This window comes from Manis javanica, chromosome 15 (assembly GCF_040802235.1).
Source record: "Manis javanica isolate MJ-LG chromosome 15, MJ_LKY, whole genome shotgun sequence".
NCBI lineage: Eukaryota > Metazoa > Chordata > Mammalia > Pholidota > Manidae > Manis > Manis javanica.
In genome coordinates, this window is record NC_133170.1 from 67697551 (window position 1) to 67712113 (window position 14563).

A 14563-nucleotide genomic window follows, 5' to 3' on the forward strand; every position below is an offset into this window, starting at 1 on the left:
CGAGCCGCCGCGCGCCCGGGCCCAGTGCGCACGCGCCGGGCGGCAGCTGCACCGAGCAGGGGGAGCAGCGCCGCCGCGGCCGCCAGCAGTGCGGCCTTCGGGCGCCGTGAGCCTCCCACCCACCGAGGGGGAGCCCCGCGACCCCAGCCTCGCTGAGGCGGCAAGGGAAGCGCCGAGAGCGGCGGGCGCGCGCGGACGAGTACTTGCTGGCCGCAGGTGCCGCGGGGCCCCCGGGGGGCGCGTGCAGCCGGGGAGGCGGGCGGTGAAGGGGCTGCGTTCTGTGAGGCGTCTCGGCGGCCCGCCCGCTGCCCCGGACGTGCGGCAGCGGGTGCAGGAATGCAAGTTTCCTGCGGGGCTCTTCACTTCTCAGAGTTGAAGGCGCGATTAGGGACGCGAGGTGCTCTAGGAAAGAGTTGAGAAACAGGGATCTCTGCTGGCCCTGTGCCAGATGTAAACCACGAACTAGGACGTCGCTTCCCTTGCTGGGTCCTTTTGGACACCTGGGTTTGGAGGAGGTGCCAGGAACGAGGCAGACAGACCACGAGTGACACTGGGCCTTGCAGTGTCAGGAAGAGCCCCGCGATTATCAGCATTCCAACAGGGGCTTGTCCTCTCCCCCCTGGAGATAAGTTGCCCAGGCCTTAAATAAGGTGGGGGTCCCAGGCTGGGTTTCTGTCGCAGAACCACGATGTAAATTTAAGCCACTCGCAGTTGAAGTCCTAGGCTCAGACCAGGTGCTGCTACTGCACAAAGGTAGCAGGGAAAATGGACTGGCCAGCCTCCAAAGAGAACTTTTGAGGTTGTTTCTTCCCCTTCGGCCTCAAGACAGCAACGCAGAGGAACCTGTAAATGTCAGGACAACCCAGGTGCCACATCTTCGAGTTTCAGCTGCAGCTAAACCGCCTTGACCAGAGCTGATTCATACCCAGATGAATGCTGGGGAAAGCGGGACACCTGTCAGCAAGCCCAGTGCCTTCGAGATAAACTAGCCAGGCATCAGTCATTTTAGAGGGGTGGGGTGCGGGAAACTGAGTCCCAGAGAAGCTCAAGGTCATAACCATAGCCTAGGTCCCTGACTCCCACTCATCCTAGAACCAATCAGTTTCCCCTGAGGTTTTGGCTTTGAGGAAAAACTGTGGTACTGGAGTTTCTAATGTTAAAAATGAAGATAACTTTTCCCTTAGAGAATCATTCTGAGGGTTATATGGGAAAATAGGTAACAGTGAGTCATAAAAAAGGTTTCAACTCTTGGCCCTCTGACAGTATTCTGACCAGGAGAAATGTGCTTAGGGCCAAACAGAACTTTTTAATATATGTATTTGAATTTAAAACAGGGAGATATCATCTCAAAAATCTAAACATTAACTGAATGGATAGATGTGTAAATAAATATCCACACAATCAAATATTTTTCAGCCATTAAAAAAGAATGAAGTACTGATACATGCCCCAACATGGATGAACTTTGAAAACATGCTAAATGAAAGAAGCTGGTCACAAAAGGACAAATATGGTATGATTCTGCTTACAAGAGATACCTAGATGAGGCAAACCCATGGCATTAGAAAACAGAGTAGTATTTTCCAGGGGCTTGGGAGCAGGGAATGGGGAGAGACTGCTAATGAGTATGGGGTTTCCTTTAGGGTTGACAAAAAGTTCCGGAATCTGATAGTGGTGGTGGTTGCAAAGCACTGGGGATATATTTAATGCCACTGAATTGTACACTTCAAGATGGCTACAGTGGTCACTTTTATATGTCTTTTACAATAAAAAATCCAAATATCCAGCTTCTCTAGAGGTAGCAGAAGAGCTGCAAACTGAGCCCTAAGGGCCATGTGGCAACAATCAGCTGGAACTCAGAAGCCCTGTACCCCTCAGACAAAGCTCTCCAGGTCACCAGTGTGTCACCAATCACTTGACTCATTTCTGTTACCAGATGGCCCCTGAAGCTATTTGTGGTTTTGATCTCTGATTAAACTGTAAAGGTTTCTACAAATGTTCTTTATAAATACAGTATGTCACTTTTTATAGTTTCCTGTCCCCTGCAGATATTTTTAAACTTCTTTCAACAAAGCACAGTTGTTCTACAGTCTCTTGTCTGATAATTCTAATATCTCAAGTATCTGAGGGTCTTGCTCATGGTATCCTATTTCCTTGTGATCTGCCTGGTTCTCTTTGACCATGCTGACACTGCATTTTAAAATTTATTTGTGAAGACAATTTGAGGACTAGGATGAAGTTACCTTTCTCTAGAGATGAATTACATTGGCTTCTGCCAGGCTCCTGAGGGCACTGCCAGTCCAGGACTACCTACCTCCATAACTTGTGGTTCCCTGGACCACCCAGGTGATGCAAATACAGGCTGCCCAGTTGAGCAAGACTGGTTTGCTTACTGGTTTGCCCTGAGGGTGGAGTCACTGGCAGGCCTGCACTCCCCCCCTCTGTGTTCAGTGACCTCATATTGATAGTTTGAAATCTGTGGTGGCAGGAGTATTTATACTATGGAAATTGGCAAATGCTATATATACATCAGGATCCTTTTCCCAGCCCAGAGCTGGTTGGTAAACATTAACCAGCATACCACTGGTGGAGCCAGGTGGGATCCCAAATTACCATGGAGAAGGTCTCATCTCCCACTTAGTGTGTGGTCCCTGAGCTTTGATTTCTGACATTGCCTCAAAAAAACATACATATTGGGGTTCAAATATGCTAGGCTGGGCAAATACTTGCAGTGTTAAAGCAGCTTCTTTGCTAGATTATCTTTCAGGGGTCTCTTTCCTCGCATTTCAGCTGTTCCTTACTATCTTGTCAGCATGTGGTGGTTCTCGGGATGTTTTAAAATACTTCTAGTGTTTTTAGTTGCATTCAGCTTGAGAGTTCATCTGAAAAACTAGTTACCAGAAACTAGAAGTCAAGCTTGCTCTGAATGCTAGTTCTTATTCCAGATGTGTTAAAGGGTGATCTGAGGGTTGCAGACATGAATTGTTCAGTTATGGCTGTGTCTTAACTCTCTGTGAAATGGGGATGAAAATAATAACAACACCTGCCTCACAGAGTTGTTAGGAGAATCAAAGACAGTATTTGTTGAGCACTGAGAACAGTGCCTGGCACATGGTCAGGACTGGAGGCTGGGCAGTATTTGTTAAATGAAGGGCCTGTATGATCCTTAGCATCATTATGATCCACACTAGGGACTGAAGCCAAACTACTTCTTCCCAGGCTGCTAAATTCAACCCTTAGTTCACTCCTCCTGTTACAGCTCCTGTAGGGTGGAGCCTGGCTCACCCCCAGGGGTGCAGGAGGTTTCCCTCTGTGGAGCTGAGACAGGGGATGTGTCATTGAGTGGAAAACATAGGCCCAGCTCCTGAGTTCTTGCAGCCTCTGCCCTCACCTAGCAACTTGCAGCAGCAGCTCAGTGTATTGTTTTCATAAACAGAGGTGCTTTGGTGTTTGGGGAGCAGGCCGTTAGCAAGGCCCAGCAATGTGGGAAAACTTTAAAGAGAACACGCCAACCACAGAATGAAATATAGTCCCTTCCTCAGACACAGGAACAGAAGGGTATGCTGCAAAGGACCAAGCCTCCCTCCTGTCACGGAAAAGGACATGAAAATCCAGCAGACTCAGTCCATTTAGCAGAGTCCTGGCCAGAACCCATGGCTTTCCTGATGGTGATCTCTATGTTCCCACTCCACCTTCACTGTGACTAGTTGGAAATCAGCCATGGTGGAGGTATTGACACTATGTAAATTGGCAAATGCTATACATCAGGACTCCCCTCTCCCTCCCCAACCCAGGGTTGGTTGGCAAACATTTACCAGCATACCACTTGCTGGAACCTAATGGGGTTCCAAATTACTGTAGGGAAGTTCTCCCCTTGAGGAGGCACCCCTTAAGTGTGGGCTTTATGAGGTTCAGATCGACTGGGGAGACCTTGAAAAGAATTTTGATAAACCAGATACTACAATCTCCCTTTCTGCATATTTTCTTGCCTGTAACTACAACTATACTTACACAACTATAAAAATTGTCACCAGCTCAAATACCTACCAGTGGATTGGCAATTTGTATATCCATCCATGCAGCCACTGGCTTACCAAAAAAGTTGGGCCCCTTGAGGTCGTAAAAGAGGTGTTAGATATAAAGTACTTTGAAAGATGGATGTGTTCAAAGGTCAAACAGTGTGATCTACCACTCTCCTAACAATGAATGATTAAATGCAGACTGTTTGGTGATGACCTGGTGACTTGGAGTAAAGTTGGAATCCATCCACAAACAGGCTTGGCAAATTCTTGGGTCAGGAATCTAAAAGGCTGCCCAGATATTTTCCGCCTACTCCCACAAGCTACCTAGTATCTGAATACCCTTCCTAGTTCTGGATAAGCCTTTGAGGGGAAGACCACCCCCACGCACGGAAGCTAGAGGGGACCTGTCTCACTCTTCACTGTGGGAGTTAGGTCCTGAGCATGGGTAGGACCTAACTGAGCCTGGGCAGATAGATGGTCTAGCTGGATGATTTTTTTAAGTAGCTTGATTAAATTATAATTAACTTACCATAAGACTTAACCTTTTATAGTGATTTTTAGTATATTCGTAGAGTTGTGAAACCATCACTACAATCATTTTTTGGACATTTTGTCATCTAAAAAAGAAACCCTGTTCCCATTAGCAGCCATTCCCCTTCCACACTCCCCACCAGCCCCTAACAACCATGAATCTACTTCCTGTCTCTGTGGATTTGCCTATTCTGGATATTTCACATAAACTGCATTATACAATATGTGTCCTGTGGTGTCTGGCTTCTTTATGCTAGCGTATTTTCCATGTTCCTCCATGTTGTAGCATGTTTTAATTCATTCCTTTTTGTGGCTGAATAGTATTCCATTGCATGGACTTGCTGCTTTTTGTTTATCCATTCATTCAATGAAGGGCATTGGATTGTTTCCACTTTTTGAATCTTATGAATAATGTCACTGTGAACATTCGTATATAGGTTTTGTGCAGATGTGTATTTTCATTTCTCTTACCTATATACCTAGGAGAGGTATTGCTGGGTCATATGGCTAATATTTTGAGGAACCACCAGACTGTTTTCCAAAGCAGCTGCCCTGTTCTACATTCCCATCAGCAGGGTAGGAGGCTTCTAACTTTTCCACATCCTCACCAACTCTTGTTCTTTTCTGTCTTTTTTATTTTAGCCATCCCAGTGGAGATGAAGTGGTATCTCATTGTGGTTTTTATTTTGACTATGGTTTTTGAGGCAGCATGGAAGCTGTGGAGAAATGACTTCCAGCAGAAATGGCCTAAGAGGACTAGAGAGCCTAAGAGGACTGAAGGGGCTGAGCTGTCCGTGGGAGCAGTGCCTTTGGCATCCTGGCCTTTTTTGGCTCCTGTTCAGTTTCAGAACTTGCTTCTCCAGTCTCTCCATTGATTTTGTGAGTTAACTGATAGCCTTCAAATAAAGTCCCTCTCCACCTAAGCTAACCAGAGCCAATTTCTATTGCTGCAAACCAAAGATAATCATTGGTACCACATTTAACCATAGTCTTTAGACTTCTTTATACTTCCTGAGTGCCTCTTCTCTTGTTGCAATCCTTCACTTTTCCCCAAACTAACAGTCTCCTCACTGCTGACTCTTTCCTCAGCCACCCACTTCTACTCATTACCTTGTCTTATGCCTCTAAGATGCAACTCTGATCCCCTTCCCTCCCTTCACGTTTAGCCTCCTTGATTTAGCACACAAGTCCATCCATAATGTGACCACTGCCTTCTCTGGGCTGCTTTCCTGCCACCACCTGCAGCCAGCCCTCAGACTGGCTTAGAGTACCTCATTTATGTAATTTCTCCTCCACCTTCCTTGATGTCCTCCTTCTTCCCACCCCATCTGCTCTGGGTGCCCCTCTAACATAACACAAGATACTGTAATTATTCTTGATATATCTGTTTCCCTCACTACAATGTAACATTTTTAAGAGGAGGAATCATGCTTTGTGTCATTGTATCTCAGGGCTTAGCATACGTCATTGACACCAAGGTCACTATTAGTTAGAAGATCTATAGTATACAAGTTATAGCCATTCTGTCATTTATTCTAGAAAAGCAGTAGAGGTAGAGGTGACCAGCAGGACACTGAGGAAGAAGTAAGTGGCAAGCATTTTTTTAAGTGTTACTGTAAACTAGGCTGCCTTCTGGTGATCACTAGCATCTCAGGGGAATGTATATTTCAACATGACTATGCATAAAGGGACAAGATCACTGAGAAAATCATGGTTATTACATTTTTTTAAAATGTTGAAATTCCTGGAAAACTAAGAAGGATGCCGACTCAGGCGTTATGGGGCTGAAACTCACCATGAGCTTTTTCCACCTTTGGCTAGTGTCATGTGAAAGAACACACCAACTTTAGGGCTGGCCTCCACACATGACTTCTTTATGGTCTTCCCTGGAATCCTCGACAGCTCACTCTCCATCAAGACTCTTTGGACAGAAGGAAATGAGAACAGCCAGCTCTTCCACATGGATCCATTCCTCTTGCCAACTGCCCACATGAAAGCATTCCTATTCAGACTTGTGAGGAGGAGCCACACAATAGTGTTGAAGGAACACAACAGAACCTTCTAGACTCCTGTGGGCCTCATCTTGAGTCTACATCCCCTTCTACAGTTTGACCGCACAAACCTTTGCTTCACTGAATGCTTCTGGCTGTAGTACACACTGTTCCCTCTGGAATATTCTGCTCCATGTCTTTCCATGACCGGCTCTCAACTTCAACGTCTCATCTTTGGAGAGACCCTCCTGACTACCTTAAATAAAGCCCATTCCCCTCTTGGTATTTTCTATTTCATAGACCAGGGCCTTTTCTTTATGCCTCTGAGTATCATTTGCAATGATATTTTTATATTTAATATGAGCTCCCTAAAGACAAGGTATGTGTCTGTCCTGTTCACCACTGCACACCCAGCCCTAACAGTACTAGCACATGGTAAATATTTGCTCAGTTTGTGAATGGATGAACGAAGCCCTTCTATGAAGAAATCAAATCCCCACAGAGATGCAAGGCAGCAGCCAGCCCCTTAAGTAGGACCATGTGCTCTGGGTTCGCTGCGGCCCCATGTCTCCCTGTACTTGATGTGTTTTCTGCGCCTCAGGCCTGTGGTCCATGCCACTGCCCACTCCTCCCTACTCCAGGGCAGACGTGCTGGTCAGCAAGACAGGGGACTTCCACTTCACAGCACACACTTGTGTATTGTTTGAAGTGCTGGCAAGGAGCATATACTAGTTGTTGCAACTAAATTTGTCTCCCTTTCAAAGAAAACACCCCCAACTTTCTTTAAAGAGTAAGATATACAAAAATAAATACCGTGTTTACATTGCTGTGGTTTGTGATTTCCAATCAACAAAACAACAACATGGGGGATGGGTACAGAACACAATGATTCAGTCCCTTTCAGGGGGCTAGAGGTGGCTTTGGTATTTAACTTCCCCATTGTACCACTAGTGATTTCAAACTATCAAAAAAAAAAGCAGTGGTGCCAGCATTGGACAGTGACCTTCCTGGGCCTGATGCCTCTCACCTAAGCATGGATAAATACCCACCATTACCGAGAAAGGCACAAAGCCTGCTTTAGGCATCAGTAGCCTAAGAAAACACAGGCTAAAGAGCACAGGGACCCTGCTATTTACTGTTCCATGAGATCAGTCCCGACACAGTATTGCACTGCCATTGAGGAATGTTGCATCAACCTGGGTTTTTAAACAAATATTCCTTTAAGTCAAGCTAGCAGAGGGTAGTTATATGAAAGATGAGTAGGGTGGCAACTTGCTGTTGATTCCAAGTGCCCTGTTTCTATTAATTAGAGTCAATTTTGAACCAGCTGCCTGGAGGGGAACTTCTGGCTAATTCCCTAAAGAGCAGGCTCAGGCTGAAAACACCAGTGTCTAGGGGAGCTGTGCTTAGGGACAGAGATCTTTAAAAAAAAAAAAGACCCTTTTTAGCTGCATTGCCTTGAAATACAGCAGAGGGTCATGTTTGCAGAGGACCCCAGGCCCTCCTTCCAGCCTCCCTGGCGGGCACAGCTTATTTAAACATGACACACTGACCAAAACTCAGAAATTAACATGAACTAACTGCAGACTTTACCTGGATTCCACCAGTTTTTCCTAATGTCCTCTTTCTGTCCCTGAAATCCAGGATTCCACTTCGCATTTTGTCTTCAGGTTTCCTCCATCCCTGCTGATCTGTGCCAGTTTCACAGTCCTTTCCACTTTGCCAAGACCCTGACATTTTTGAAGAGCATTAGTCAGGTATTTTGTGCAGATTCATCGTGTTTGTAGAAGTCTGTTGGCATAAGTGATCTTGGCCCCTGTGATAGAGAAAACTGCAGCCTGTGGGACAGCAATCTTCCCTGCTGTCTGTGTGGTCCACAGGCTTAGAATGGCTTCCACATTTTTAAATGGTTGGAAGAAATCAGAAGAAGAGGAAGATTTCATGATATGTGGAGATTGTCATGAAATCCAAATTTCAGTGTCCATAAATAAATTTGATTGAAACGTAGCCACACCATTCTTTTCTGGACTACCTATGGCTGCTTTTGTCTCCAATGGCCAAGCCCAGAAGTTGCAACAGAGCCAATGTGGCCCACAGAGCCTCAGTATTTCCTGCCGGGCCCTTTACAGAGAGTTTGCAGACCCTGATGTAGAGGGCCTGTGAGTACCTGGCATTCACTTTTCACAAAGCCAAGTCAGCTGCTGATGGAGCCCTGAGGCGTCAGTCATTCTCCGGGTGTTTATTGAGGGCCCATTGTTCAAATTGGCAGATACCCCTGTTTGAGCAAGTGTTCACTGACGCTGAAACTCTGGAATTGGGGGAGGATAATTCTCATCAGATGTCTTCCCAAGTCTCAGGCACAGTTTCTGCCTATAACAGTAAAAGCTGCCGGCCTATTTTGAGAGCTACCTCATGCCAGTAATGCTTCCTTGCACTATCTTTTTTAATCCTTTCAGTCGGCAGGAGTTGTTCCAGGAGGACATTGAAGTTTAAGATATTAGCCACACCCAGGGGCAAGCAAGGAGCCACTAACAGGCAGCCCAGCCCAGCTGTGGCTTCCAGGGCAGATGTTGTGCAAATAAGACGCTTGCCAGATGCAGGAGGGCTGAGAGTCGGGGGTGGCTGCTGGGGGTGCTCTTGGTGGTTCCTGGAAACCACTGCTACTCAAACCGGGATGTATAGTATTTTTTTGTCAAAAGAACATCACCATGTGCTTTTTGGTGTTTTGTCTTGTCCCCAGGTCTTGATATGCAGGCCCAATACAGTCTTGGCCTCTCCTTCTTCCTCTCTGGTATTGCTGCTCTGCCATGTGCGCTGCTGGAGTGTTCTCTGTTGCCCTGGCAGGAAGATCGCCCTCCGCCTCCTCCCCTGGATGGGGTGTTAATGGTCTGCCTTCCCACGACCTGTATGGCCAGTGGGCTGCGCTACAGGGCTGGGAGGCAGAGGTCTCCAGTGCACACGCGCCACCCTCCACCTCAGCCCTGCGGAAGGGGGTCCAAAGGCGAGGAGGGGCCCGCTGGCCAGCCCGGGCTGCTAGCAGGTGGGCACACCATTGAAACAGGTCCTGTTACCCCTTGCTGCTTTGGACTTCCCAGATGAAGGTTATAAGAAGGGCCATCCTGTCCCTCTGCTGACTTAAAGTGAGACACAGGACAGTGGCTCGGCACAGAGGGAGCACTGCGGCCAGGTGACAGTGGCTCCAGCTCACTAATGCAGCCAGAGTGGCTCCAACTGGTCGCTGGTCAATTCTGCTCAAGACAATTATTCCAATATATGTAGTCAATAAGAAGAAAATCAGAGTGTGCCAGATTTAATGAAAGAAGCCCATAGTTGGTGTTCAGACTGCATCCAATTCTGAGTTACTTTTTGAGGAGAACAAGGCATTTGAGAGTTTCCTGTTCCCTAAAACGTCCCCAGGAACTTCTTAACTGGCTTGGTAATATATCTCCTAGCCCTTAGCAGCTGCAAAATTGATTCATAAAGCTTGTTTTGTGTGTGTGTGTGTGTGTGTGTGTGTGTGTGTGTGTGTGTGTGTGTGTGTGTGTGTTTTATAAAAGAAAACAAAATGTAAACCAGGTTGTGAAGCCCTGGTGACACAATCTGATAAGCAGGTGGAAACAGCCCACACTGTCTGTCCCCAGCCTGCAGGGACACAGCATGGCTTGGGGTACTGGTTCCATTCTACATTCCACGATGTTCCACAGAATCACTGTGCCAAATTTCCAAGTGGAAGCCATACACTGGGGGGCTCTGTGCAGGATGGAAGGAGGGTGCTGTGCTATCCTATTTCTTGTACACAGATCTCTGCTCCTTGGAGAAAGCACCTTTAAGGGGGTCAGAAATGTTATCTGAAATGCTAGTTTCTCTGGGGATGGACCTGGTTTGGGTGGGAGGCTGTGTTGAACTGAGCATAGTGGAGAAAAACATGTGGCACATTTGCCTGAGTGAGACCTCATTACTGATGACAAACTCTACAATCAGACCTTGACTCTCATCTGTTTACACAAGGATGGTACCCTGTTTTCAAGGTAAAACACTGCTGATATTCCCTAAACATCCCCTGAGAGGGGGAACTAGCTTGTTTTTGCCTAATACCTGTTTTGAAGTCCAGCAGAGTGTAAGGTGGCAAATCAATCACATTGGTTTGTGTGGTGTGTGTGATGTGTGTGTTGTGTATGTGGGGGGGTCGGGGAGTGAGGGGAGGGGGCAGTGTGAGGGGTGGGAGGGCTGGGGCCTCACAGCCACTGGTGGCCGAGTTCTTCCCAGCGGGGCTGAGCAGGGCTGCGTGGCCTCCGGTGCAGGTGCAGCACACACAGGCTCCAGGGTGCATTTTACATTCTATCTGGCAGTTGCCGCCGGGGTTCAGCATGGCCAGTGATGCTCTTCGTAACAGCCACACACAACTGCTGCTGCTGGGCTGTTTTGCTGATAAGAAGCCACAACGAGGGACTCTCAGGAGCCCAGGGCACCCAGCAGCCCTACTCCGGCCAAACAGCAGGCAGAGGTGATGCACACTGGGCCATGTCAGGCCAAGGGTCCAGGTATACTTGAGGGGAAGGGAATAAGGACACACGTGTGACTCGGAAGGTCTGCTGCCAGCTGAGGGACCCCCAGGGAGCACTCTGCCTCCACTCTTGTCAAGCGCCCCTCCAGGCAGCACTGCCTTTGCTCAGGCACAAAACAGGCCAGGGTGTCTAGCCACCATGGGCATCCAGCTGCCAATGTTTTTCTTCCCTCCACCCACTTTTGTATTTCAGAAACAGTGGAATGTCCAACTTTGTGAATTCCGTTGCTTAACAGAAATTTGCTTTTAATGTCTAAATGTTCTAAAGATTAAAGTGGGGGCAGGGAAATGCAGGAAAAGCAGTGCCTCTTAGAAAAAAATAAACCCCACACAAAGTCCCTTGTGCTTCAAACATTCCTTACAACTTCACTGACCATAGGATCTTGTCTGAAATCTTGTGAAATGGTTAAGCCAAGAATGTCAGTTGTGAATATTTCTGCAGTGATTTCTTCTGGAAGGTCTTCTTCAAAGCAAATTTCTGAACCTAGCCAAACAGGAAAAGAAAACAAATGCCTTCATAATGATTAGGTTTCTAAATCAGAAGCATTTTCCAAAGATACAAGGAAATGGAACTAAACAAAAGTGAGAGGTGCTTTGTGCTATGGTTTGGCTTTGATTCCTTGAAAACCTCTGGGTAGAAACTGGTTACAACAACTCCTTTATGGTTTGGAGCATTGTTAACCAACCTCTGCAAACCACTGGAAAGCCTTAACTACATGGTCTCATTAACTCAATCGTTTCGAGGCACCTAGAAACACAACATAAATATACACCAATAGAGAGAGGCACATTCTGAGATCCTAGATATGCAAGGAATGGAGTCGGGAGCTTTCAGGTGGAAGTGACTGAGCAGACACTGGTTTAGGAGCACCATTTAACTTGAAACTGGGAATGGACAAGAAAAGGAAAGGGAGAAGGAAGTGCAATGAGACACCTTTGCTCCTAACTCCAGTCTCATCAATGGTGGCAGGCTCGGACCACCCTGGGGTCATCGGGACAGTATCCTGGCCTGTCCCAGAGACATTCAAGCAGGCCCAGGAGAGCTATTTGGCTTCATTACTCCTGAGCTTAAATTTGCAACCTAACTTCAGGAGGTGGGAAATCCTCAGGTGGCAAAGGAGAGGAAGAGAATCTTTAAAAACTTTAAAGTTCTGGCTTGCATGTCTACCAAGTCATTATTCTCTATTCAAGTCTGTCTTGACAACACCTCTTCCGAAAGAGCATCTGACCTGTATCCTCTACTAGTGGCCCATATTCACCCCTGCAAGCTGGAGAGATGAAGACTGGGTCGGTGGAATAAAGGGAATCACAAGGCCAGAAGACAGAATGCAGCAACAAAGCTTTCATCTCTTAGACAGAAGTGCCGCTGCTGGTCTTTCATAAGTTATTCATGTTGGGTTCCCGACAGGCTTGCTTTGTTGTGTGCATGGTGTTAAGAGAGTGGCCTGCACCAGTCAGGAGAAGTAAATGCACTTAAGTCTACAACAAATTAGTGAGCCACGCTACATGCCCAGACAGAGCCAGCCACAGTACCTTTCACGGAGGAGGCTGCAGGCTCAGATTTCCACCCCTCAGGATTCAGCCCCAACAGCGTAGCAAAGCAGTCAGACATCTCCTCTTCTGTCATGTGCTCACCTAAGTATCATAAAGGAAAAAGGCGGCTGTTCAACTCTTGGAACCAAGCATAATGTCAGAGCTTAGTACCATCATTCTGAGGTCTTAAGGAGAATTATTCTATTTCCTTTACTTGAGACACAAAAACAATCTAGAGAGTCCCATGTGACTGTCACAAATACTTCCTTATATGGTTAGAAAATGGCACTCCAATCAGGGAAAATATGTTGGGGTTTGTGTGGAAAAATAAGACCACTTTCTGATAAAGTGTGTGCTCAGCTGCATTTCACGTTCCCTTACATTAGAACCACCAGTTTGACTAAGATGAAATTGACACCTAGAGAGCAAGCTTGTCTTTCTCACATAAAATAACGAGGCAAATAGCAAGTAAAAATGAACATTTTTACTTTGTTCTGGTTTTATTTTACAAATGCATCCCATCTCATAATATCCCTGGCACTTTTATTCCCCTTTCACAAGTGAGGGCACTGAATCTTGCAGTTTCCACCAACGTGGAGCGTGAACTGCATTCTTCTGGTTGCCAGCTCAGCATCCTTCCCATTGCCCCACATTTGCCAGCCCGGAGGAGCAGTAAGCAGCACCCCTCCCAGTTAAAGCCCTGTCATGGGACAGATGCCAGGGCTCTCCCCAGGCTCAGTTCTCTTCAGAGGGATGGCCCGCAAGGTTATAGAATATCCCCATTTAAGTATTTACCTTTAGTTAGAAGCAGTTTTAGGAAATCCTCTCTTCGAATAACCTTCTTTCCTTTTGAATTGGTAAAACCAAGAATGTCAAAACTCTGCTGGATGCCCCTCATGGTGTTACCAAAAGGTGGCCTATGATTGAGGTAGACTTTGAGGAAGTCTGGTAAGTTGATTTTGTCAATTAGCTTCCCAGTGTCCACATACTCACTATATCTGATTTCATTAAACATATCATCAATCTAGGGAAGAGGTTTAAAAAATAAATAAAGACAAGGGTAAGCAGAAAAGACACTTTGATATGCTTCTAGAAATTGGAGTGTCACACACAAATGTTTATAGTTAGACTAGAACATGACTGTTTGGTTGATTGTCTCCCCCAAGAAAGATATATTGAAATCTTAACCCCCAGTACATCAGAATGTAGGCTTATTTAGAAATAAGGTCATGGTAGGTGCAGCTAGGATGGTGTCAGACTGGAGTAGGGTGGGCCTTTAATCCAATATGACTGGTGTCCTTATAAAAAGAGGATAAAGACACACAGGGAGAAGATGGCCATGTGATGCCAGAGGCAGAGACTGGAGTGATATAGTTTAAGCCAAAGACCAGGATTGCTGGTAACAACCAGGAAGTAAGAGAGGCAAGGAAGGGTTCTCCCCTACAGGTTTCACAGAGCATGGCCCTGCTGACAACCTGATTTTGGACATTTGTGAGAGAATAAATGTCTGTTGTTTGAAGCCCCCCAGTTTATAATGCTTTGTTAGGGCAGCCCTAATGCAGTGTCTAATTTGTCAGTAATATTAGCACTGGTATAAACACTGTTTCATTTTTATCACCTGTCACCCAAATATCTCACAGTGTATAAACTACTTCATTGTTTTGTGAAGCAAATACTAGTTCCATTTAAAAGTTAGAATTCACAAGAATTTAGAAATTAGTTTATATGAATAAGCAAATAATTCAATGTGAAACTCAAATACAGGACCTATGGCCTAGTAAGTTTCTTAAGACAATCAACTGCACCATGATTCTTTTTTCCTTTATTTCTTCTCAATTTTTATTCTGCAATGTTTTATGTATACAACAGAGTATATGTAACATATGTAACTTATGTGGCATAATTTAAGAAATGAACACCTG

General features: G+C 46.1%; 1 protein-coding gene and 1 long non-coding RNA gene across 8 annotated transcripts in view; one reads left to right on the forward strand and one right to left on the reverse strand.

Annotated features, from left to right (window-relative positions):
• The first annotated feature begins 39 nt into the window (after positions 1-39).
• Positions 40-7368, forward strand: LOC118971655 (uncharacterized). Its single transcript, XR_005060196.2, has 2 exons — positions 40-216; positions 5196-7368. It is a non-coding gene; the product is annotated as an uncharacterized lncRNA (long non-coding RNA).
• Positions 7369-10807: 3439 nt separating this feature from the next.
• CFAP251 (cilia and flagella associated protein 251) overlaps positions 10808-14563 on the reverse strand; it is a 60603-nt gene continuing 56847 nt past the window's right edge. For 2 of the 7 annotated variants that reach the window (XM_073223571.1, XM_073223568.1), the window contains 3 exons: positions 13437-13665; positions 12642-12743; positions 10812-11592 (listed from right to left, as the gene is read on the reverse strand). In XM_073223571.1, the coding sequence (XP_073079672.1) occupies positions 11456-11592; positions 12642-12743; positions 13437-13665 (468 nt within the window). In that variant the 3' untranslated portion in view covers positions 10812-11455. Of the gene's footprint in view, positions 11593-12641; positions 12744-13436; positions 13666-14563 lie in introns of those variants that run through there. The other 5 variants (XM_073223570.1, XM_073223569.1, XR_012125841.1 and 2 more) reach the window with 5 other exon arrangements.